General features: G+C 42.4%; 1 protein-coding gene across 5 annotated transcripts in view; it reads right to left on the bottom strand.

Annotated features, from left to right (window-relative positions):
* The window catches only part of DPYD (dihydropyrimidine dehydrogenase), a 514189-nt gene that overhangs the window by 213962 nt on the left and 273304 nt on the right, over positions 1-26923 (bottom strand). For all 5 annotated transcript variants that reach the window (XM_081865765.1, XM_081865766.1, XM_081865768.1 and 2 more), the window contains exon 13: positions 15468-15683. In XM_081865765.1, the coding sequence (XP_081721891.1) occupies positions 15468-15683 (216 nt within the window). The remainder of the gene's footprint in view (positions 1-15467; positions 15684-26923) is intronic.

The following is a 26923-nucleotide window of genomic DNA, read 5'->3' as shown; positions in this document are numbered from 1 at the left end:
TCAAGTCAAAGCCTTACACCAGTTCTCCATTATTTTTCAAAAACAAGGATTAAAAAATATATACCACAAACAATGGAAGCTTAAGCCTTAATTTTTTCCAAGATCCCAGCAGCTACATTCCCCTGCCCCTGGAATGCACAGAACCATGGCACCCTAACAATTCCACCAGTGTTCGCATGACAAGACTTATTTCCAATGCCTCCTTATTCTGTCATCTACTGGCAGTGTGCTCTCCAGTCATGTTTCCTGCCAGTCTTTACCAGTTTGCCAATTATACAAGCTGCTTCCTAGACATCAGACAAAAATTCCACAAGACTGCTGTGCAAGCGCACCCTAATTAACCATCAGCTTAATTAGACAATTTACTGTGTAATTAGCAGGCAATTAGTCAACACCTCTCAGATCTTATTGACTGCTGTGACAGCCTTCTCTACTCTGCACATTCCAATACACAACCACCACTATGTCTCTAGCACTCTCTAATCCCTGTACTACACAATTCTGGGCAAAGAGCAAGGAATGATATAACACGGCACATGGGTGTGTGTGTGTGTGTGTGTGTGTGTGTGTGTGTGTGTGTAAATCAATGTGTGGTCTGTCGGCATATTGAACTTTTTTCTGGCCGGCCTAAATTGTTTGGTGCTATTTGAGCAGCTGCTGAAAGAAGCGGCTGAACGTCTGATCTGCTTAGATCATGGGTGCTCATTCTGTACCCCAGCTCAAGCAAGCCGAAGACAAATCCATATCCTGAACAAGGAAATCAATTCCCCCTCCCCACCCCACAACCAGAATAAATAACAGGAGCAAAAAAAAAAAAAAAAAAAAAATCTGCCTTAAACCAAGTCAGTCCATTGGCCCATATTGGTCTGAGGCAGTTTGGCATATAAGCTGCATATAAATTAATTAATAATAATAGTGTCTGAGGCAGTGTGGTTAATGGCCATGAATGGTGGGGATCGTGAGTCAACAACAGTATCTGGAAGGCCGGCCAGGCCCAAAGCATTTTGGCACCTGAGGCAAATGACAAAAATGTGACACCCCTCCCTGTTAGCGTGTGAGTGCCAAGTCTTGGGCTTTCTTTTATTTGTCTCGACAGAGTTACTCAGAAAGTCTTCTTGCATCTTCACAGCAGCAGCAGCAGTCCGGCCCTCTCTTGGTGAATTCCAGTGACAGGAATAACAACTTCACCCACCCAATTCTTCTCTAAAGTCCTCATTATTTACATTACAAGTTGAGTAACACTACTGGTCTACATATAACCAAACCTCGGTTCCTGAACAGCTCCGTTTTGGAACGTTCCGGCTCCCGAACACTGAACACCCGGAAGTAAATGCTACGGTTTTGGAACGTTTTTCGGAAGCCAAATATCTGACGCGGCTTCCGCTTGAGTGCAGGAAGCTCTTGCAGCCAATTGGAAGCCGCACTTTGGTTGTTGACCTTTAAAGCCCTAAATGGCCTCGGTCCAGTATATCTGAAGGAGCGTCTCCACCCCCATCGTTCTACCTGGACACTGAGGTCCAGCGCTGAGGGCCTTCTGGTGGTTCCCTCACTGCGAGAAGTCAAGTTACAGGGAACCAGGCAGAGGGCCTTCCCAGTAGTGGCACCTGCCCTGTGGAACACCCTCCCACCAGATGTCAAAGAGAACAACAACTACCAGACTTTTAGAAGACATCTGAAGGCAGCCCTGTTTAGGGAAGCTTTTAATGTTTGATGTATTACAGTATTTTAATATTTATTTTGGAAGCTGCCCAGAGTGGCTGGGGTATAAATATTATTATTATTATTATTATTATTATTATTATTATTATTATTATTATTATTATTATTTGGAAGCCTAATGGGCTTCCGGAATGGATTATGTTCGTCAACTGAGGTTTGACTGTATAAGAAACGGTACTATATACAGATCTCTGCTTCCTTCAGGCATCTGGTCAGACAGACAGGCTCACACACTTTCACATATTTTGGCAGCCACACTGACCGACATTACCTGCCTCACACTCAACTGCATCTGTCCAGACATGCCCTGATGAAGACACCTGTTGCTGGGGAGAATTCTTGCTCCTATGCAGATGTTTTAGGCGTGCCTCAAGGATGTGCTTCAAGGCTCGTTTCAAGGTTATTTTGGCAATAAACCAACACTCCCCACCAGGGAAGAAGAGATAAATGAAGATCCATATCAGGAACAAGGGGGAGGTGGGGGCAAAGACTGACATTGGGATCTGCTGCCCCTGAAGACCCTTCTACCTGAGGTGGTCACCTCATCTCACCACATGGGTGGGCCATCCCTGTTGGAGGGCCCAGGGCTGTCTTAGGGTGCAAAGATCCACCTGGCACCCCCCTCCCCCAGGCTGCCCAGTCCCAGGCATGCAGGAGGGCCGAGTCGGCCAGCCACCTCAGCGTCTCACTGGCTCGGTCGCTCCCGAACTCGCAGCACAGAGCTGCCCGCACCAGAAGAGCCCGCCGCGGTGCTCTAACCGATGGGCAGGCTCTTCCCCGGACTCAACTCTCGGGCCCCGGACTTTCAGCCTGGCGCCCCTGAGAACCCGCCATCTGGGTGCCCCCCACCCCTAGAGCCTATGAGTAAGATGGCCCTGGGAGGGCCATCACTTTGGTCTACACTGACTGGCCTTCACCATCCTGGGTTTCATACAGGAGTCTTTCCAAGCTCACTTGCCGATGCTGAGATCGAACCAGACACCTTCTACACGCAAAGCATGTGTGCTGGTTATAGATATGTCTAAGCATATTTTCATTAAGATTGAAAGAATCACTCTGTTCTGGTCTGCAATACTTCCACATCTGCTCATTCATACCATTCCTACATTAATCTGCCACTTAAACAAATACGCACGGAAACGTGTATTTAAATGTGCGTTTCGTTTTCTGTCACATTTCAAACTCCTTTCAAAATACACATTTTTTAAAGAAATGTAGTTTCATATGTCTTTTTTTTGAGACAAAAGCTGCCTCAGAAAGTTATGGAAGTGCATTTTCATGCAATTTTGCTTAATGTTTCTCTCCCATAAACGATTCTGTATTTTAGAATGTTTTTAGGCAGTGAGAAGGGAGCAAGGACTAAATGAAATCCGGGGGGGGGGGGGATCACTAAAATATTTCTAGACTTTTGTTCATCACTGAGAAACCTGATGCCATATTTTTAAAGATTCATTCTTAACACAGCATTTTTTGTTTTATACAAAATCCTATATACGAAACCTGCTCAAATAAATATCAGCTTATCCAAATGAATGGCAATACAGAAAGGCGATACAGCACAGATGGATACAGTAAATGAAAAATCTTAACCCATTTTTAATAGAAAATGCTGTATTTGAAACTTACTCAAATAAATACCAGCCTATCCAAATGATACGTAATACACAATAGAGAAATAGTCCATGAAAGGAGTTATTCACAAACAGAGATCACTTACCAACAGCCTAAGTAATAATGAAGCAGCAGAGTTGCAACCCCTCCTATTGTACAATGGAAGAGACAGCTAGAGTTGTCAAAACCTTTTCTCTGGGATATTAAACATACTTTGTGGGTAACTACTTTTACGGATATGTGATTTGCACATCTCTCTCCCATCAACTCAAATATAGTTAGATTTGCAAGCTGCAAACCTTCCTTTGCTGACAACTGGATGTGTTTGCGTTTCCACACAATATTGGTTAAATACAGGTTGTTGTAAATCTGGAATGGAGATTAATGAGGGAAATTGCTTAGAACAGCAAATATTAATCCACTACCAGAAGCTCTGCAAAAGTGTTCTTAGAAGCCTAGAATGTTATCCTCTTGTCATTTTATTGCAGACTCACCAAATTCACCATATTGAGACATATAATTGCTATTCTAAGATATATTGAGTTGTATTCAACTAACTTTTACACAGAGTAGGCATATTGGAATTAATAAACCTACATTAATCAAGGCTATTTATTTCAATGGGCCTACTCTGAGGAACTGTTACTTTAATACAACCTTTTATTTATCTTCCCCCCTCTTCTAATTTGGACTTATTCTACAGCTAACTTTGAACCTGTTCTAGTCAATTTCATTTCTACTTAGATGGGTCAGCATAGTAGGCTTGTAGTGTATGCATGAGGGCGGGGGAGAACCGGAATCCAATAATGATAGCATAAATATATCAGTTAAAGCAACATATATTTATTTTTGTTGCAATCCTGAACTTAAATGACAAGAGATGCTTCCTAGCTTTGTTTTAAAAAGTATATGCTCAATAAAATTGTATCATAAATCAATTTATGCGATCTCTCAAAGCTTTATTAGATTGCTGTAACCCTTTTTTACAATTAAGTTTCCCATTTTGCATTTCATAGATATGTATAGTTAGTTAGGAAAAATGCAGGCAAATGCCATAAGATTAGGTAATAAAACTTCACAGAACTTCAGTAAAGTCCAATCACTAATTATAGCAGCAGGAAGGCCTAAAAACAGTGCGAACAATCTCTCGTCTTTCTCTATATCACACACACATTGTAGAGAAATATTCTGGTTCAGCCTGTTCCCTGTTATGTGGGAAACTTTTAGGTGAAAGGATCTAAATGTCACACACACATACCCCAATCTTGTGGATAGCAGTGGTGGTCAAACTTTGACAAGGAAGACCTGAACTCAACCATGAATGTATGTTGTATATGGAGTTCAACTTTCTCTCCCTCCCTCATTCTAGCTAGCTTGACTCATAGGGTTGTTATGAGGATAAAATAAAGTGTCTGGGTGGGAGATATAACCACGTCAACCCTGAGTTCGTTGGAAGAAGAGTAGGATACAAATGTAACAGGGAGCAGCAACCGTTTATAAGGGCACTTGAAAATACTGAAATAGAAACTGCTTCAAATGTATGCACAAATATGCAGTAAACATAGCTCCGTTTCAAATGCTGAATTCCTCTTTCAAAAGCAGTAAATGCAGAAGGCTGAAATCCTCAAACCCTTCTCCCTGGCAGAGTCCAAAATTACGTGGATGCAAGCACTCAAGAATAGATGGTCTGAAACTCATTGATACACAGTGTGAAGAATTTGCAAATCAAGATAGAATTAATCAGCATTGTAAAACAAAAACAAACAAAAACCCAGGGGCAGTTTTATTCAACAACATTAAGCTTTTGTAGGGTGGGCAGGTGAGACACCACCTCCTATGTTACCCCTCATTGCAATTCTCTCAGTTTATATCCACCTCTCAAATTGAGGGGGGAAAGTGGAGTATTTATTTGTAAAACAATAAATAATTCAAGTCACAGGGCGAAAAGCTCAGTGTGCTAAGAAATCTTGCAAAATGCTTGCTGTTTCCTTTCCCCACTCTCTCCCTAGGATCAGTGTTAATAAAAAAATAGTCTTTGATGTTATTTATTGGAAAGGCAAACAGTTGTCGTCATCGTTGTCTTTTTTTTTTATTTGACATTAACAATCTGATCATTTGTCTCTCCAAAGAAAGCCTACGTAGCTTTCATATGGTCTACACAATAAAGCATCAAATATTTCTGTTTACTGAGATATCAGCTGGCATTTCACTGCAAGTCAATGGTGCGTCTTGGCTGCAGAACACTACACACTTCAATCTGGCATCTACAAATGTCAAGAGTATATATGGAAATCAAAAGCAGGTTCTAAATTCTGTCTTCCTTTTTTTTTTAAGGGAAACAAAGTTCACCTAAATATATTTCATGCAAGCAAATAAAAATAAAAAAGTTAAAATAAAAATATCATTGCAATATTCGGCTGTCAGTCTAGAAGAATAACAAGGGAAACACTGTCAGTAGGACAGGATAATAAAATTTCAAGCAGATGTTCAAGCTAAGTCTCTAATTCTCATGCAACTCCCTTGGCAAGCATATACTTATTTTATCACATGCAAGCGAAGCAAATTGCACTTCATCATCACAACTGAATTGTGAAATATTAATATTTCATATTCCACAGAACAAACTTTGTTATGTTAAAAGCACCAAGAGTTCTGCATTTTAATATCATTTAAAGTCATTTTCGGAGGGGGGGGCAGGCAGACTTGCAACCCAAAATTGTAACTAGGATATTGCAAATTACTGGGCTGCGATATCAGAGAAAGAAAATATGTTTTTTATGCTGTGAGTTCAATTCGACAAAAAATACTAACATAAGTGAGGACAATGCAAGTCATTGTGCTTCAGTGCAGGCACTTATAATTATGAGGAGAGGCATGGGCCTCCCATATCCGTCCCTATGGAAACACCACCGGTTGCAGTATGAATTAGAATGTCTAATGTTATGGAGGAATGCCATTTCGTTGCACAATTAGTAAATTCATACAGGCAACGGCTCTAATTGGCAAGCAACGTCTGCAGTTACACTACGCCATCTTCCTCGTTACAAGTTGCTGTGAATCATGTTTAGTGTGTGCACACATTCACACTGTAATAGCTTGATGATCCCCCCCCCAAAAAAAACACCTGTTGCATCTTTCTTCAGATTTAATCGGAATCTAATCAGAAATCTCTTTTCAAAACCGTCGGTAAATATTGTAGCAGGCAGAGGTGATGTTCGGGTGCAACACTAAACCATGGTTTAGGTTTAACACCCCCCCCACCAAAAAAACCAAGTTTCAGTGAGTCCCAGACACACACACTCCCTCCACATTTCTCCTCCAGTGCTGCCAGAAATATATTTGAAGAGTCCATCTTTAATTAACCACAGTTTTGTGTGTTGTATAAGCCATAAACTGTGGCTAATTTTATAGTCTAACTACAAATTACAACTAATAGGCAGCCTAGAATTACATATGTAATTTTAATATTGCTGGATTGGGACCACAGCATGCCAGAAAACTCACACATACACAGCAGTTACCAATAAGTGTCTGTTTTTAAATCTATGTATGCCAGTGATGGTGAAACTTGGCCCTCCAGCAGTTTTTGGACTACAACTCCCATCATCCCTAGCTAACAGGACAGTGGTCAGGGATTATGGGAATTGTAGTCCCAAAACAGCTGGAGGGCCAAGTTTGGCCATCACTGATTTATGCTAATGGAAGCATTTTTGCTATCGCTAACTGTTGCCCGGGGGTGGGGCTAGGAGGGACGGGGAAAGGATTGAGTGTTCCCTTGTACAGTAGTCCCAGATCACTGCTTCACTTACTTTGGGGTAAGGAAAAACACAAAGGTGCTATAGGCTGCACACTAAACCAAATGTGTAATTTGACATTTGACTATGGTAAACCGAAATAAGGCAACTTCAGAAGCTACAGTTTAATGCTGCCTTGTTTCAACAATTCCTTACGAGCATTCAACAGTCCGTTTAGCAACACAAAAAACTTTAGTCATAGAATTATAGATTTGGAAGGGACCCCAAGGGCCATTTAGTCTAACTCCCTGCAAGGCAGGATTCTCAACTATAAAGCATCCATGACAGATGACCATCCAACGTCTGCTTAAAAACCTCCAAGGTTTGGGTCCTACTCTCCAGAGCAGGAGAAAATAAGCTTGCTCCTTCTTCCATGGGACTGCCCTTGATATATTTGTAGGAAGCTCTCAGTCTCCTCTTTTCCAGGCTAAACATGCCCAAGACTATAAAATGTAAGTGAAAACTTCTGAACTGCTCCTTAGTGCCACACAGAAGAAGGGTTGGGATTCCGCAAGATACACCCACACCATATATTTAAAGCATGCAATTTCCCCCAGAGAATCCTGGGATCTGTAGTTCGTTAAAGGTGTTTGGAAAGGTAGCTCTATGGAGGGGTGAACTACAGGTCTTGGGATTTTTTGGAGTAAGTCAAAATTCTTAAAGGGATACGAATGTGCTTTAAATGTATGGTGTAGATGTGAAGCAAGACTTCCTGAGCAACACTTCCTTGTAACACTAAACTATGTTTTAGCATTAATCAGCCACTTAAAAAAAAAATACTAGAGATTTCAGATGAAGTGGCTCCACATGTTTATTTCTGCTGGTGAGCCTTAATAAAGGCAACAGCTTCCACGTTACTGAAAGCGACAGCATCACAAATCAATGCATGTCACCAGCAGAGTAAAGACAGATGTCTCTGATTAATCAGAATTACATTTTTAACAACCAAGGAAACAGCTAAAATCAAAGCAAATATTTCAGCCATGCCTGCTGTGTTTTATTTTTGCTCCTCTATGCCAACTGTACACAGTGAGGCAGCTACGACTCTAAATCTAGAATTTTTAAAATCTATAAAAGTTCTCCTACACACACTTTTTATTAACTTTAGCAGACAAACAGAGTTTTGAAAAAGACAAGTGAAAAAATTGAAATATAAATTTCGGTCAAGACTCATATGTCTGCGATGTAGATTCCAATAAGAAATAAAACAAAACCATTTATCAGTGACATTGATTATCTGTTGAGGTCTGGTTCTCCTACGAATTGCATCAGTTATTTTGTCTCTTTCTGCCGCATCAAGACATTTTAATAAACATTCCTAGACTGAAGTTCTCCACCCCCTCGCGAAATCGAGCCTAAGCACATTTAACAGAAATCAATGAATGTATTATCAGAGATCTTAAAATGTTAGGTTTGCATCCCCCCCCCACCAATTATGCTGAATGATGTAATCAAAGTATTTCAACCCAACTTATAATGTGCAATTTACAAAACTTCATCTAATATTTGTCCCCAATCATTCCATGCGGTTTGGCATCCTCATTCACAGAAGGGCAGCGTGGAGAGTCACACATTTCCAGCATTAAAAACTTCACAATAGGAAAACATCTGATTAAGCCTCGTAAAGGTAAAGGGACCCCTGACCATTAGGTCCAGTCGTGACCGACTCTGGGTTGCGGCGCTCATCTCGCTTTATTGGCCGAGGAAGCCGGTGTTCAGCTTCTGGGTCATGTGGCCAGCATGACTAAGCCACTTCTGGCAAACCAGAGCAGCGCACTGAAACGCCGTTTACCTTCCCGCCGGAGTGGTACCTATTTATCTACATGCACTTTGAGGTGCTTTCAAACTGGTAGGTTGGCAGGAGCAGGGACCGAGCAACGGGAGCTCACCCTGTTGCGGGGATTCAAACTGCCGACCTTCTGATCAGCAAGTCCTAGGCTCTGTGGTTTAACCCATAGCGCCACCCGCATCCCTTCTGATTAAGACTACCTGGCATTAAATACCAGGGAAGTTCATATATTGTATTGTATGTCATGTAACCAAAATCTTAGGTCCCACCTTCCCTATAACTTTAAAACAGTGTTAGACCATTTGAAATAGCCATAGCTTCCCCAAAAGAATTATGGAAACAGTCGTTTGTTAAAGGTGCTGAGTTGTTAGGAGACCCAAGTGCTCGCTGTGGTAACATATAAGGTGCTGGTACTCTTAGTGATAAGGGTGTTGTGGGTGCTGGCACAAAATGGCTGCTACAGGAAGCAAAATAAAAAAAATAAAAGGTTAAGGCACTCTGCACCAGCGGTAACTGCCACAAGAAAGCCCTGGAGACCCCTATTCCCTTCATATAGCTACAATTTTCAGAGCTCCTTAGGAACAGGGGTCAATTGTTAAACCACTCTGAAAATTGTAGCTATACGAAAGGAACAGGCGTCTCCTAGCAACGCTCAACACCCTTAAACTACCATTCCCAGGATTCTTTGGCCATAACTGTTTAAACAGTTAAAACACTGCTTTGCATTTATAGCGAAGATGGGGCCTTGCACATACAACCTTCTGGAGTTGCAAACCTTGTTCCATTTTTCCTCTGAAATTGTAATTCCAACTCTGTCCTTGGTGGACAGTGGAGAAATCTGCAGTCCTCGTGGAAAGGGAGTAAGAAAGGCAGGGCCAGACAAGGGGCACCCAACTGCCAGCAGTCCGTAGAGTGAAGTAGGATGAACAATGCTGGGAGCAGCCACCACAATCTAATAAGAACTTGTATTTGGAAAAGGCAATTATGCTGTCCCCAGGGCAACACTATGTGCAACTTGCAGTGGGTAGAAACAGTTCTAATGCAATAGTTTTTAATTATTTTATGCAAGCTACTTTGGGGGTTCCTTTCTGGAAGGAAATACAGCATGAAATCAGATAGAGGCAGGAAGAGAGATAACCTATAGTGAATTAAGACAACTAATTGATAATCTCGTTCTTGTGTTTTCTACCCAAACTATCAGAAGCTTTCTAAGGTTTCAGGCAGAGGTCTTTAATAGCTATCTCAGACCTATCTGCACTATACATTTAAAGCAGCATAGTACCACTTCAAACTGGGAGCTGAAGTTTATTAAGGGTGCTCAGCGTTCTTAGAAGATCCCAATCCCTCTCATGGAGCTACAATTCCCAAAGTTCCCTGGGAAGAAGGATTGATTGTTAAACCACTCTGAGAACTGCCACACTGTGAGGGGAACAGGAGTCTCCTAAGAACTCTCAGTTCCCTAAAACTACATTTCCCAGGATTCCTTGGGGAGGAGCCCTGGCTACTTAAAGTGGCATGTATAGTACAGATGAGGACATACTTGAGAGGCCAAGGACTGAAACTGGGAGCTTCTTAAGACTACGCTTTAAAGACCAACAAATTCAGTATGGCATTAGCTTTCATGGACCAGAGCCCACTTCAGCAGTTGTAGGAAATCTAACCCTAAATTGGAAGGCAGATATTCATATACAATGCGATGTATGTTGTCCTGAACCCGCGGCCTACCTGGCGGAAAGTCCCACCGGCCTATACAGTAGGAAAAGTCATCCAAAGCTCAGCAATCAGGAAACACAATCTAGGGTCAATCCACGCAAGCCAAGTCTAGAGTCCAAAGTCCAATGGTCATAAAATGCAGTCCAGGGTCAAGGCAAGTAAACCAAGTCCAAAATCCAACAGTCAGGAAACACAGACCAGAGTCAAGTCCAAAGCACAGTCCCGTAGACTTCCTGGAGCATCCAAGCCAAGATCCATCAGCATGGACAGTTGAGCAGACACAGCCCCACAGCTCTGCTCCCATTTTTTCCTCTTGAGTCTTGATTGTAGCACTTGGGCTTGATGAGGCAGGTGGCCCTCACCTGTCCTGAGCCTAATACAGCTGAGGAATCACACACCTCCTCCCAGAGCTAATGAGTCCCACCTGGTCAGGTAGTAAACTGGGCTGTGGGGCCTTGCTTGCCTCAGCCTTTCTGACCCTACCTCCTCTTGCCCCCTATGCCTCAGAACTTGCCTTGATCAAGAAGACAGGAGCCCCTCTGACTCTGGTGATGAATCCTGCTCTTCTGGTCCATGTAAACTGACCCCCATCCCCTTGCCGTCCTCTGCCATCCCGTGTGTACTTTCCACAACCCCAACCCTTCTTTTCCCATTATAGGCTTGCCCCAGTGTGTCCCAGTTGTGACTGCACCCCTCGCCGGGATCTTCTTCCTCCTCCCTGTTGTCCTGCGAGTTCATGACATGTGTGCATGGAGGTAAGAGGAGTGAGGTCAAAGGAACAGAAAAGGCAATATGCAATTCAGGAAACAATTCCTCAGGTTGCGAACACATGTGAATGACAACAAGCACTCAGTTTTAGATAATTAGCTAACATTGAATCTCTCTCATGCCAACATTTTTTTAAAATTCACACACATCAAGAATATACATACTTCCAGGAAGCTTATATTCATTCTTAGATGTTAATTTAATAGGAATTCCATTTCAACTGGTGCTGCACTCAGTACTGAAATATTAACCACAATCTGCAATGTACCCTTTTTCCAGTTCCAATTAGATATGGACTAAAGGGATTTTACATTTTTTTTCCCAGGCAATTCCACAGACATGGAGCTAAATGAAGTGGTTTTGTAGGACAAACTGTATTAAATTGGTACAGCCAAGGTCTACTCTATCTAATCTCCCAATCTCTTCTCCCTTTAATATGCAACATGGTATCATTGCATGGCCATTTAAAAAAGTATTTCAGACATAGGAATGCTGACTATTAATTCTATGGCAAAGAAATAAAGGTGGAGATGGGTTTATGGGTCTAGGCCAGGTGGAAAACACATATACACTGCAGTTTCCTCCCCCCTTCATCTCATATGACAACATCACGTTAATTTAAAGTACCCCTTTGTCAGATCTGCCAGTCATCTTCATGGATTTTGGACTCGGCCAGACTGGTAAAGAAAAAGTGATTCATATGTGTTGCATGGAAGGGACGTGGGTGGCACTGTGGGTTAAACCACAGAGCCTAGGACTTGCCAATCAGAAGGTCGGCGGTTCAAATCCCCGCAACGGGGTGAGCTCCTTTGCTTGGTCCCTGCTGTGGCCAACCTAGCAGTTCGAAAACATGTCAAAGCGCAAGTAGATAAATAGGTACCACTCTGGCAGGAAGGTAAACAGCGTTTCCATGCGCTGCTCTGGTTTGCCAGAAGCGGCTTAGTCATGCTGGCCACATGACCCGGAAGCTGTACGCCGACTCCCTCGGCCAATAAAGCGAGATGAGCACCGCAACCTCAGAGTCGGTCACGACTGGACCTAATGGTCAGGGGTCCCTTTATCTTTACCTTTATGTGTTGTATATGTGATATAACATTGTGCCACCAGATGGTGATGTGGAGCCTCATTTTTCTCTGGCTGTTTTCCCTGTTTAAATTTACAATGCTTTAAACTGAAACACTTCTCTGATGTGTCTAGATCCAGCCTTGGTGTGCATGATGTGAGTGCTGTGAGAGGAATAGAGTATCTGAGACTAGGGAAAGGTGAAACAATCGGTCTTGTTTTCTCATTTTTCCAGTCCCAAGTTCAATGCAACAAATTTCATTTCCACTTGCCTTTTTTTAAAAATGCCCTCATAAAAATTAATCAGCATTTTAGTGTCATTCCTCTAAATATACACATTTTTGTATGCAGTTTTGTCAAATATGCATTTTTTGCAAGCAAATTTGCCCAGTACAACACATCTTTGCATGCCAGTTTCTCTCTCTCTCTCTCTCTCTCTCTCTCTCTCACACACACACACACACCCTTCCTGATGCATGAATTTTTTACACATTTTGTGGTTGGTGAATTGCACAGCAATAGTTGCAGAAGTTGTTTTGATTTGCGTAATGGTTCAGGAGTTGAAAATGAATCTAGGTTTCCATTAAAACATGAACAAGACTCATGAAATATATAAAGTGTAGCAAACCATTCCCTTTCCAGGTACTACTTGGCTTTTGCTCTCAGTGTACCGTTAACCAAAGAGGCAATGCTATATATTTTCCCCCACTGTAGCCATTTCCATGGGTGAAAATAAGCCAGGGACACCACGATCTCAAACTCCTCCTGACCCAAGTTTTTGTGTCCCTGAGAATTAATGAGAACCGATTCAGTCCCCTGAGTTCTGTTATTGTGACTCTATAGTGTGGAGGAATGCAAATACCCTTCATTATAACAGGAAGGGTAGGCATGGAATCGAGGGTGGGGATGCCCAAGGAAGGCTTTTCTCCACAAAACAAATAGCAGGTTTCGCTTTCTGTGTGTACAACACAGGGTAACAGAAGGACCTTTTTTAATCTACGTCCTATATTTCAGAACCATCACATGGAAATACATTAGCTAATTTTTACTTGTTGTACAGAAACACGCCTTCTAAGTCCCGTTAATGTGATTTTCTGCAGCTTACCAATAAGAGAGCCTTGGGGGAAGGAGAGGAAAAGCAAATGTGTAATCGAACCGTCCGTGAGTGGCAGGGATGAGTCTGCGTGACACGAGGCAAAGAGGTGTCAGCAGAAGCCATGGAGACAACGATGGGGAGACTGGAGAAAACCAGAGCTGGATTTGGGGCACATGATGGTTCACAAGTACAGTTGGTAGGTCAGTGGCTTTGCAAATGTGCTGTAAAGCAGGAGACACAGTAACAGCGGCGGCTATTACAGCACCTTAATTAAAGGAAGTGGCTGCTTCAGTGATCCAGAATTAATTTTGGCTAGACAACAATTATAACACAGCCTTCTGGGTGACTCCATCCTTGGTTAGACACATATGCAGCTCTGACCTGTAGACACAGACTTTGACCTGACTGAGCATTAAAAGAAAGCGAAAAAGCAACCCTATGTTTTGAAGGTGAAGGGAACAGAAGGAAAGTGCATTTTGATTTCAAAGGGCACCACCTTATCTCCTCCTCCTACAACTCAACCCTCTCTAGAAACATGATTGCTTTTAGGCTACCACAGAAGGACAGACAAGTGACAACCAAAAATGAGAGCAGAATTGTCTTGTGGACGAGTTTGGTAGGGAACAATTTGACACAGGAATGGAGCAGAAATTCAGCTTCATTAACATCTGAATGTGACTCTCCTTAATTTGTGCTCCTCAAAACTATACAAAGCAGTATGAGAACCAACAATTGCATGCAAACATGAGTATATCGGGAGGAATGAATGTTAAAATGGATTCTTAAGATGGTTTTTAATGAGAGTGTTTTTAAAAGAAAATTGCACGTTTCTCAGGGTTCAATGGCACAGCAAGTCCAAGGAATGACCCTGTGACTGAGAACTACTGACAACAGTGTGATCACCTTTCAATCACCTTTCATAGAAAAAACTACAATACCAGAGCCATTTGTTTGTGAAGGTTCAATTCACATTCCACTTGCATGGAATAAAGAGAGAGAAGTCAATTACAGATCATTCAAATTATGTCACAAATTAGAAATTAAATCTCTGAAATTTGAAAATCTCAAAAGACAAAATGGGAGGAGGGAACCTCACACTTTTCAGACATTAAATATAGACATCAAAATCTACTGCTTTTAATTTCCAGCTTGCAGCTGAGCTGGTCACTCAGATGACATGTGGGTAACAATTTTAAAAGTATGCACAATCAAAACATCTCTCATTCAGAACAATCCAAGTGGCTTCCAGACAAGTGGAGGATGTGAGATATATATATATATATATATATATATATATATATATATATATATGTTTGGAGTGAAAATATAGCTTAGTCCAACAACCCCCTACTTGCTTAATTTGGCCACCAGAGGCCAGTCCATTCAAAAATATATATGGATAACTTTCCTTCTATATATTCTATACTGAATGGTATAGTAGAACTACTATTTAGAACTACGGGATAATGAACTCCTCAGTGTTCTTGGCACCTGAACCTATCATATAAATTGCATCTCTGGGGCTGCTTTTGGGGATTCCAGTGCGACACAAAGAAACATACCATTTCTGGAATATTTGTACATGCAGGTCCCACCATGCATTCCTAGGACATTGTTCGTTAGACAAGCGTTCACATAATGAGCTGATGATTTCCATTATTTCCTATGGGAACCTTTCTCATCCATGCTTTCGCCCGCCATGCTTTCTGCCTGAAACTGCTGCAGCCAATCAGCAAAAGCCAAATAAAGGAAAAACTGTCCAATCTCTCCTGTTCTCCGATTTGTCTGATATCACTCCCTCTCCCCGTGGTTTCTGCTGGAAATGGCTGCCACCGACCAGCAACACACAAACGACACACGGCAAAATTATTTCAAACGTGGTGGTTAGGGTGGGTTGGGAACCAGCTTTCATTACCTTGTCCAGAGAAAAGGTTTTGGTCAGTGCAAATCCCCATCCGGCTTCGAAAGCTCTGCGAATCATTGGCGAACTTGTGGTGGGAGTCGCACTGGCGAGGCCAAAGGGGTTTGGGAACTGGAGTCCAGCAACTTCTATGCTGATGTCTACTAAATCCACAGGAGTGTAGAAAAGAGGAAGCTGGGGTACAGTAGGAACAGCAATACCATATAAAGACTGTGGAAAGAAAACAATGACATCACGGAAGTTGGCTTATTCATCATCATCATCATCATCACCACCATCCTCTATTATTTATATCACGCCCATCTGGCTGGGTTTCCCCAACGACTCTGGGCGGCTCCCAACAGAACATTAAAAACATAATAAAAGCTCCCCTAAATTTCCCTAAACAGGGCTGCCTTCAGATGTCTTCTAAAAGTCAGATAGTTGTTTATTTCCTTGACATCTGATGGGAGGGCGTTCCACAAGGCGGGTGCCGCTACCAAGAAGGCCCTCTGGCTGGTTCCCTGCAACCTCACTTCTCGCAGTGAGGAAGCCGCCAAAAGGCCCTCAGAGCTGGACCTCAGTGTCTGGGCTGAACGATGGGGGTGGAGACGCTCCTTCAGGTATACTGGGCCAAGGCCATTTAGGGCTTTAAAGGTCAGCACCAATACTTTGAATTGTGCTCGGAAACGTACTGGGAGCCAATGTTATTTCACCTCCATTTCACCACCCTATCTTCTGAGAAATTAAAGTCAGTGCAAGTACATTAGCCTCAGAGTAACCCTATGAGAGAGAGTTGTCTAGCTGAGAGTAGTGAAAGATAAAACTGTCAATTTTCACTCATATACATATTATTGCAACACAGTTTTGCTTAATATATACATATAAACAATGTTCTTTAATATAACACATTTCCATATGTTATTTTTTTACGAATATATACACTTTTATGCACAATTTATCCCAGCATAAGCATTTTTGTACATGTTACTTGGCCAGAGAACTGCACTGCTACATTCAGAGACACGCAAAATCCAAATGATGGCTGGGCTTTACTTTGTGTATTGTTTTAGAAAGTGTGGGTTCACCTTTAAATGTGAACTGAATGGAAATTCTGGCTGAGACACAGTGCCTGCCACTTGACAACTTTCCTTGATCAGAATGAAAGTAATCACTCACATATTTATGTGTTCATAATGTCAATAAGTACACTGCAGACAATCCAGTCAAGTTATGAAAACAATGAAATGTAAGATCCCAACAAGTTCAGCCACCTACCCTCCAATATTTCTCCAATGAAAATAGGGATGTCAATAATAATAATAAGAATAATTAATTTATAACCCACCCATCTGACTGGGTTGCCCCCAGCCACTCTGTGCAGCTTTCAACATATATAAAAAACATAACTGAAACATTAAACATTCAAAACTTATACAGGGCTGCCCTCAGATGTCTTCCAAAGGTTGTGTAGTTACTTCTCTCCTTAGTTTGGGGGTTATCTAACTTCATACCTTCCACCATTTCCCTGATGAGAATAGGGACGTCTTACCATACCCTATGATATTTCTCTGATAAAAATAGGGACATCCTAAGGAAAAATGGGACATTTGGTGATCAAATCAGAAACTGGGATGGCTTCTGTAAATCTGGGCCTCTCCCTGGAAAATCGCGACGCTTGGAGGGTCTGCAGTCATTAACCATGATGAGAGTCCAAGACTGAACTTGTCTGCCACTTTAAGAGGTTGGAGACACTGATTCCGTAGAACGATGGGCCTTAAGCTCACTGCTATCCTCCTCATCTTCTCCTGATTGATGAAAAAGCTGATTTGTTGCAAGCTGTGACAAACCTCTTATCTGCTCCTCACACACGAAGTGGGTGTGGGAGGGGGTGAGGAAGTATGTGAGCATGCACTGTGCATGTGACAACAAACCATAGCTTGGCATTAAGTCTGAACATCTCAGAGTATTGCAAAAGAATGATGCCAATCAACATTTGATGATCTCCTTCTACCGGCCCACAATAGAAAGTGTCCTTTCATACTGCATCATGGTGTGGTACGCTGGTTTGACATCATCTGATAGGAAGTGCCTACAGAGGGTGGTGAATACAGCACAAGATATTATGGGCTGTCCTGTGAATCCACTGGATGACATTGCGGAAGAATGTTGCCTCAGGAGAGTGAGGAAAATTCTCAGGCATGATTCACACCCTGGGTGGCACTTTCTTGATCTCCTGCCCTTGGGCAGAAGATATAGAAGCATGATTAGTCACACCAACAGGGTAAAGAACAGCTTCTATCCGTGGTTTGTTAGGCTGCTGAATGAAAAGATAACAACAGGGCAACTGACTTTCAGGTTTGGTAGGTGTGCACCAGTAAACGAGGGGAATTAAGATTAAGAGAGCTGAGTAGGGGGTGCTCATGTAATCTCATTTTATATAAGTTGTACAAGTGACAATAAAGTATTTCAATTTTTCAACAGATCTCCGAGACAGCTTTCAAACCGTGCTTTCCCCCAGACCACAGTTTCTTGCCTTCCACAACAAGCAGGCAGAAAAGGCAGGCAAACAATATTTATCTAACAAAAACTGTCTGCTTCTTAACTGTAAATAAAACCTCAGGCCCTCCAAGTGCTTTTGTTTTCCATGGACTCTTCCGGATTTACAGAAGCTGCCCTGGTTTCTGATTTGATCCCTGAATGTCCCGCTTTTCCTTTGGACTTCCCCACTTAGGCCAATTTTCTGCATAACATATGGAACATTAAAAAGCCAGAGCCTTCTCCTGCAGTCTGAAATGGTACAGTCCATTCTACTACTTCACAGTTCTATCCCTGAGACCCTGCTAACATGCCAGGGAGAGCTAGTTTAAGACAGCTAGTCCCTGTTTGCTCCCCTATCTACATCTTGCTCATTGTTCTCCCAAGGACACTACCTGGTGTGATGAGTTAATGCACTTGCCTCCTACGTCTCTCTAAAAATGAAACACTCCATCGGCATCCTTTTTTTAAATTCGTCTGTAGCTTCCAGCTTTTGTAAGAAAATTCCTCTACATCTCCGCACCTTACTGACCCGCTCTCCATTTCAATCTTACCCCTCCCCCCCCAAATAAGATTTCTATTCTTCCTCCCTTGTATTTCCACTGCCTTCCCCTCGTCTATTATTTATTATTTAATTCTGTAATTGCATTATTTACAGTCAGTCAGGGATGCATTTTGTATGAAAGTCACTATTCAAATTAAAATTGTATCGCACTGCAGTACATTATGCCCTGGCTCTGGATTCTTCAAGCGACTCAACAGCGTTTTCTAAAGAGATGCACTTATTCACCTTACAGAAACACAATAAGGAAACTTAAGGATGTGAATTAATACCAATTTCTCTTCCCCCATCCCACCTCCCAAATAACTTGTACTCAAATTATCTCTGAAATGTTTGAGTGTTGCATTGAGGCAAAGCTACATAAAAGATAAACTCATGGCAAACCAAATGTAAAAGCTCAAATATTATTCTTTTACTGAGAAAGAAAGAAGATTTTTTATGCAGCATTAGACCAAGGAAGTGCTCTTAAAGCTATACTGAAGTGAATGGAAGCTTCTGTGAACCGTCAATGAATCCGGTCCCTCTGTTATTAAGTGGCCAAGTGCCTTTCATCTTAACAGGGATAAAATACAGGCAGGAGGAACTGAGAAGAGGAGGGAAATGGAACTAGGACTTAATTTATTCACTTCCTGTTTGTGAACTCCACAAAAGATATAATGCTAAGGAAACGAAAGAAGGGATGTTGCAAATGCAGTTCCTTATTATCATAGCTCACCCAAATGGGGATGATGCCTTCATTGTGAACAGAAATAACTGGGATCAAGAACAAATTAGTTAGACACCAGGGCCTAAGCGAGGGCACCAGAAGCTGTATAATTCACAAGGAGGGAAGAGGAAAAGAGAGGAAGTGACGAAGTGTCAAGTCACAGCCAGGGAGGAGGACAAAAGGGAAGAGATAGAAATGTAAGTGCTGTTTCTACATAAAGAGTCAAAGGTATCCTCAGGCTTCCGTTAAGAGCAGGCAATGCTGGTTATTAGGGAGGTGTATTATCTCTGCCTGTACCCTGAATAATCAGGTGAATCGGGGTATGCTGGGTCATAATCTCACATCCCCAAGTTGGATCCTGATGAGAACAAAATGTCTCAAGCTCCAAAGTCGCTCTGTTGCCTCCAGTTTTAAAAAACGTTCCACACACAACTTTTGCCTTTCTTTTCTAAGGTGGAATCTACACACATATAAAAAAAATCGCTGTGAAAATGCTTTTTAAAAAAACAGGTTTTGAAAAATTCATTGAATTCGGCATAGCTCACTCTCGCCATCTAGTGTCACATTTGTATATTGCACTATACAACACATTTAAAATGTTTTATATGCAGCTGTATAGCTGAGTCCTAAGTAACAAAACCATTCCTAGTGGGGAAATGGCCAGAACTTGAGAGTAGAGGGGGTGGAAACGGGGGAAGAAATCTTTCCATTTGACAGACAGGTCTAGCTCTTCTTGATGACAGTGAATTTCTCCCCCCCCCCCCAGGCAGTCCAATCACAATGATTTGGGGGAAGGTTGCTGAAGTCAAGATGTGGGTCATCCTCCTTTTCTGAGCTTTGGAGAGGAGAGCAAGGCATCATTGGTGGAGCTAAGACTACTTGGGTGGCCAACCCCTTTGTCAATCATTTTTTTTCTTTTTGCAAACAAAACAAAACAAAACAAAACAAAACAAAACAAAACAAAACAAAACATAGGCTTTTATTATTTTAACTTCTTTTGAAATCCCAGTTGATATTTCATCTGAGCAGAGCCTTTGAGTTTAGGCAAAATTCAGTAGGGGAGACTTGAAAAAATGTTAAGGGGAACCTGGGGGGGGGGCGTCCTTTCATTAACTTGCTGCCCATATCTTCCTGCATTATCTCTCACTCTCCTCTGCAAGGAACATTCAGGGGAGTTGGGAGACATAATGGGGTGGGGGCAGAACAGGGGAATCCCCACTTATGTGTGTCCTGCAATGGAACCCCAGTTTAAGTAGCTCCCACACGGGAGCCGAAGAAAGAAAGTGGTTAGTCAAGTGAGGATTGGAGTCAGAAAGGTTGCAAACCACTGCTCTAGGGTGACCAAGAAAAATAAATCAGTCAATAAGCCACACCATTGAAAGTATTCCCACCAAAGCATGTTGTCTGGGATAACATCAACAAGATGTCTTGGCATCCCAAATCCTGGTGATGTTCTAAGGGCAATAAGAGCTTCACAGCAATTATGACACATTGAAATTCCCCTGGATAATTCACATATCACCATGTGAAGATTCAGGGTAGAAGCACAGATTACAGGTTCACACTACACAAATGCCAAAGACCAGAAAAAAAAACTATTTATGTATGCTATTAAAAGGTAAAGGGACCCCTGGGGTTGCGGCGTTCATCTCGCTTTACAGGCCGAGGGAGCCGACGTTTGTCCACAGACAGGTTTTTTGGGTCATGTGGCCAGCAGCGCCTGGAAACGCAGTTTACCTTCCTGCCTGAGCGGTATCTACTTGCACTTTAATGTGCTTTCGAACTGCTAGGTTGGCAGGAGCAGAGACCGAGCAACGGGAGCTCACCCCGTCATGGGGATTCGAATTGCCGGCCTCCTGATCCCAAAGATGGAAAGACGAATCCATTCCAACAAAAGACAGTTGACAACTAAAACTGATGGAATATGCAGAGATGGCAAAACTTACCAGAAGACTAAGAGATCAAGAGGAGAGACTTTTTAAAAAAACAGAATGGGGAAAATTTGTTGAATATATGATAACAATGGCAAACAATTACAAACGTCAGCAGTAATGACATAAATGTAAGCAGTAAGAAATAACTTAAAGGCACCATAAAGGATAAATTGGTAAAAAGGTTTGAATTGGCTATGCAGTAAGCATATTATATAAAATAAGGAACGACAGAGAGGAGGGGAGGGAAGTTGAAGAAAATGTAGTTTGTATTTGTTTAGATTTAATTTTTGTTGTTAAAACACTGTAAAATGTAAGAGCGAGATATATCACCATGTAAAGATTGAGGATGGACACACAGATTACATGTTCACACTATGCTGCTAAAAAGCAGATGCCTTGACTAGGATGCCAAGCATGGGCAGAATTCAAACAGTGTGCAGCTGTCTGTGGGTCCATGCATAATAGCAGTCACAATTTCAGATTAAAAGAGTCTCCTGCAGCATGGGGGGAGCTTTGCAAAGTCTCCAGGAAGGAAAAAAATTCTCCAGAGCACTTTCTCGATAATGATTTAAACATTTGGTGAGAATTCTAGATGCAGCAGAGGGCTTAGAAACCTAAGCTACAGGACATTTGTTTTGGGAACAGCTTTAATCAGGGCTAAATATGTATGTGCATGTGCATGTGTATGTGTATGTGTATGTGTATGTGTATGTGTATGTGTATGTGTATGTGTATGTGTCTGTGTATGTAGGCTTAAGCAGTATGTGGACCGAGAACTCCCAGAAGTGCAAGCTGGATTTTGAAGGGGCAGAGGAACCAGAGACCAAACTGCAAACATGTGCTGGATTATGGAGAAAGCTAGAGAGTTCCAGAAAGACATCTACTTCTGCTTCAATGACTATGCAAAAGCCTTTGACTGTGTCGACCACAGCAAACTATGGCAAGTTCTTAAAGAAATGGGAGTGCCTGATCACCTCATCTGTCTCCTGAGAAATCTCTATGTGGGACAAGAAGCTACAGTTAGAACTGGATATGGAACAACTGATTGGTTCAAAATTGGGAAAGGAGTACGTCAGGGCTGTATATTGTCTCTCTGCTTTTTTAACTTATATGCAGAATTCATCAAGCCGGAATTAAGATTGCCGGAAGAAATATCAACAACCTCAGATATGCAGATGACACAACCTTGATGGCAGAAAGTGAGGACGAATTAAAGAACCTTTTAATGAGAGTGAAAGAGGAGAGCGCAAAATATGGTCTGAAGCTCAACATCAAAAAAACTAAGATCATGGCCACTGGGCCCATCACCTCCTGGCATATAGAAGGGGAAGAAATGGAGCCAGTGAGAGATTTTACTTTCTTGGGCTCCATGACTCCATGATCACTGCAGATGGTGACAGCAGTCACGAAATTAAAAGACGCCTGCTTCTTGGAAGAAAAGCAATGACAAACCTAAACAGCATCTTAAAAAGCAGAAACATCACCTTGCCAACAAAGGTCCATTTAGTTAAAGCTATGGTTTTCCCAGTAGTGATGTATGGAAGTGAGAGCTGGACCATAAAGAAGGCTGATCGCCGAAGAATTGATGCTTTTGAATTACGGTGCTGGAGGAGACTCTTGAGAGTCCCATGGACTGCAAGAAGATCAAACCTATCCTTTCTGAAGGAAATCAGCCCTGAGTGCTTACTGGAAGGACAGATCCTGAAGCTGAGGCTCCAATATTTTGGCAACCTCATGAGAAAAGAAGACTCCCTGGAAAAGACCCTGATGTCGGGAAAGAAGGGGGTGACAGAGGACAAGATGGTTGGACAGTGTTCTCGAAGCTACCAGCATGAGTTTGACCAAACTGTGGGAGGCAGTGCAAGACAGGAGTGCCGGGCATGCTCTGGTCCATGGGGTCACGAAGAGTCGGACACGACTAAACAACAACAAAATGTGTATGTATTTATGACTAGTCCCTTCTAAAGCTTTGGCCTTAGCTTTTACTGAGATGCTATACTGCACGGATAGAGAACTTATGGCCTTGCAGTTGAGAGATGGACTCCAACTCCCATCAGCCCCAGCTAGCAACATCTGGAGGGCGCTTCCTTACACACACATTGTTGGTAGCAGTTTTCAGTAACAGCCTATAGCTTCTATACTGCACTATAGAGAAATTACCCAAATGACACATCATTAACTAATGTGAAATTGGCAGGCTGGACGGGTTGCCATCTCGTGTATTCAAGAGCTTGCCAATCTGCTTCACAAATATATTTTTAATTTCAAGATGGAGAGCCTACAACAGTGAGAACAACGCAGAGGAATGTCCTCATGTAGATGAGAAAGGCAGAGAGAGCGCTATGCTAGCCCTGAAAAAAAGCAACAACCCAGGGATTCCTTGACCTGCCTCTAAATTACAACTGTCCCCAAATAATGCCCCAAATCCAACAACTAAAATTGCATGTGGTCCCAGTACTGCCAAAGCAATGGCCAAATTATAGTAATTGCTGCCACAGCAACCAGATTTTACTGAGACCGCACACCCAAATAAATGCCTCGTGGCTACCCATTCATCTAGCAGCTGGAAAGATGACACTTGACATTTGGAAACTTTCCTGTGAAGATTGCTGCAAGGCTTTTCCCATTAGCTTCATGGTGAGATAGTAAGGTCGAATAAGCTCCCTCAAAACCTGCAAAGGGTAACAGAAACAACTCTAACATTAAGCCCGCTTGATCTAAAATTCCAATTGACAAGCTACGAATTGTCAGATTTCCTCCAATGCCTTTAGTTATATTCCGGGGAAACGTGTGTTTTATTGTGCGGATCCGTGCCCAACAAGGCATACGTGGAAGAAAAAGTGACGCACTTAGAAATCAAAGGGCCGATTCACATTCCGCTACTCAGAGGCATTTGCCATTGTGAGCATCATAAAGGGTGATGGGGAAGATGCCTTGAAAAAGCTCTGAAGGCAAATGATAACAGTTCCATGACTGAAGCTGAGGTCAGGATTTGTAATCTGAATGGGAGATTTCCTGGGCATTCTGAGCTCCCCAGAGGAAGGGTGGGGTGTTAATGTACTGTATAAGGGTTTATACATGCAGAGAAAGAGGACAAGAAAGGTGTGCTGTTTAATAAATTTCAGTGTGCTGTTTAATTTGGGTGTGTTTTGTCCTGCATCTGCATCTGGTTCAGCATGTGAGAATGAGTCAGCAAGCATGTGAGAACAACTCAGCACAATCTACAATACAAATGCTGCTGTGTTTAAGGCAAGTTTGCTCTTGGCCCCTGTCCTTGGCCAGAGCATAGTCTGTATGCTGTAAGGAGACTGTATCTACAACTGTATGTAACTAAAACTGCATTATACTGAGAGTAAAGGAATTGACTCTTCCGAGAACTGCTTGGTGTTTCTTTGTTCTTTTGGCACACCCCACTGGCATTAGAATGTGCACTCTGTACATGGGGATGGTATATAAAATGAGGAAGAATGCCTGATGGACACATACTAGGCAACGATATCCAATGGTTCTTCAGTGCATGTCTGTGCAACTCTTGTTTTTATGACATTCACTAGGACAACTGTACGTACACATGACAGAAACGAATGCCAAGTACATTGTGAATCAGCCCACAGTTGTCTATTATTCTATGTGCTAGCAAAGAATATAAGCACCATTTTGTCCTTATTCCAATGCACATATGGACATCCTCTGAAATGTCAGGGACATCCATGCTGGAGAGGGCTCCACATCCACATCAGTGTGTGTGTGTGTGTGCGTGTGTGTGTGTGCGCGCATGCCAGAATCCCCCAACAATTCCAGACAATTGGGCAGTGCCTGGTCATAAAAAGCCCATGGCTCTCAATGGAGTCCCTTGGAATTTGGAGTTAAGCAACAGTTTACTAGTAGCGCCTTGGTATACATACATGTGTCTGGAGGCAGGAGAGATTAAACCTAAAAAGAACCACAAGATGTGCTGCCAATCAGATGGACACAACACAGATGAACACCCAAAAGCCATGCCATCATGGATATCAGTGCTACAAAAACCTTCAGACGTGTCGACAAGGTAATATTCACACCAAAGTTACAAGGAGAGAATAGCGGCTTGCAGAGCGCCACTTTAATGTGCTTGTGATTAAGATGAGAGATGTACTAGACACTTCAGCCAGGGCTGTTGGTCTGGACACCAGCTGAAGAAGGAGCAAGGCAGTCAAGCAGGTACTGTACATATGGAGAGGGAATTAGAGCTGAGACTAAAATTGACCATGAAAAGTTTGTTTGGACTTAGGAACCAGCCAGGTAGAGGAAGCCTCTTGGCCCCATGAATGCTCTTGAGTTCCTAGTTGCAATATTAGCCTTTGACTGTCTCCAGTGAAAGTACAGAAGTGGTGGAGAACAATAGCTCCTTCTTCCAGGAAGCTGGTCACCGTAGCATAGAGAATGACATAGTAAAGGTAAAGGGACCCCTGACCATTAGGTCCAGTCGTGACCGACTCTGGGGTTGCGGCGCTCATCTCGCTTTATTGGCCGAGGGAGTCAGCGTACAGCTTCTGGGTCATGTGGCTAGCATGACTAAGCCGCTTCTGGCAAACCAGAGCAGCACACAGAAATGTCGTTTACCTTCCCGCCAGAGCAGTACCTATTTATCTACTTGCACTTTGACATGCTTTCGAACTGCTAGGTTGGCAGGAGCAGGGACTGAGCAACGGGAGCTCACCCCGTCGCGGGGATTTGAACCACCGACCTTCTGATCGGCAAGTCCTAGGCTCTGTGGTTTAACCCACAGCGCCACCCGCGTCCCTAGAGAATGACATACTTGGATCTAAAATCCCTGGTTTGTGATGTTGGAACCTTACTACTTCCTGGCTCTGAGTTGCTGCACTGCACTAACAACTCAGCAATTACATGCACACGGGCACCTGCCTGCCATTGCACTCTTTTTCCTGATAAATGCTCTACTGCAATAACTGCCACATTGCAATGACTGGAAGATGCCCCTTTCCCCCCCAATACCTGCAAAAAAATGACACACCAAACACCTAACTACTCCCTGCCCCCCTTAAATAATAATAATAATAATAATAATAATAATAATAATAATAATAATGATGTTTCTATAATTTGGACTGCGACTCAGTAGAAATCTATTGGCATCTCACTTTATAGAATGTGGAATATTAGGAGACTTTCTTCCAAAAGCTACAATTTGAGGCAAATTCCACCATTTATATAACAATGTACCTATGTTAACAGAAAAGAGCTGGCAGCATTTATAGCACTTATTTCCCTCTCCTTTAAAAAACAACAAAAAACCCCTTTCCTTTAAAGTCTCTGGGTTGAAGTACTGCAGAGGCTCTTATAATTATTTTTTTTCATTGCAAAAAAAATCTTACCCACAGACTGACATACAGCCAATTGGGTCTAATTCAGCGTAAGCATTTTGCCTCAAAGCACTCAGTGCAATCCCCACAGAAATGCATGGAGCCGGAGCCAGTGAAGAAATTTAAAGATCATGATCTAGATGCTGCAAATTACCTTGTGAGTGATAACCAAGTCGGTATCATCCTAAACATTTTAACAAAATAACACTACTGGCTTCTTGCTGCAACCTCAGATCCAGCTCCTTATACAGTACTAGCACTGAATACAAATGGGATTCCTTCTTTCCTGACTCCCTTTGCTCTCCATCCCACAGTTTTAACTATGCAGAATTGGTAAGTCCCAGTCTATTCCAGAGGCCACAATTTTG

This window comes from Podarcis erhardii (genome assembly GCF_964252035.2).
Source record: "Podarcis erhardii genome assembly, chromosome: 6".
Taxonomy (NCBI): Eukaryota; Metazoa; Chordata; class Lepidosauria; order Squamata; family Lacertidae; genus Podarcis; species Podarcis erhardii.
The sequence above is the reverse complement of the archived record's forward strand: the minus strand, read 5'-3'. Positions and strand labels throughout refer to the sequence as shown.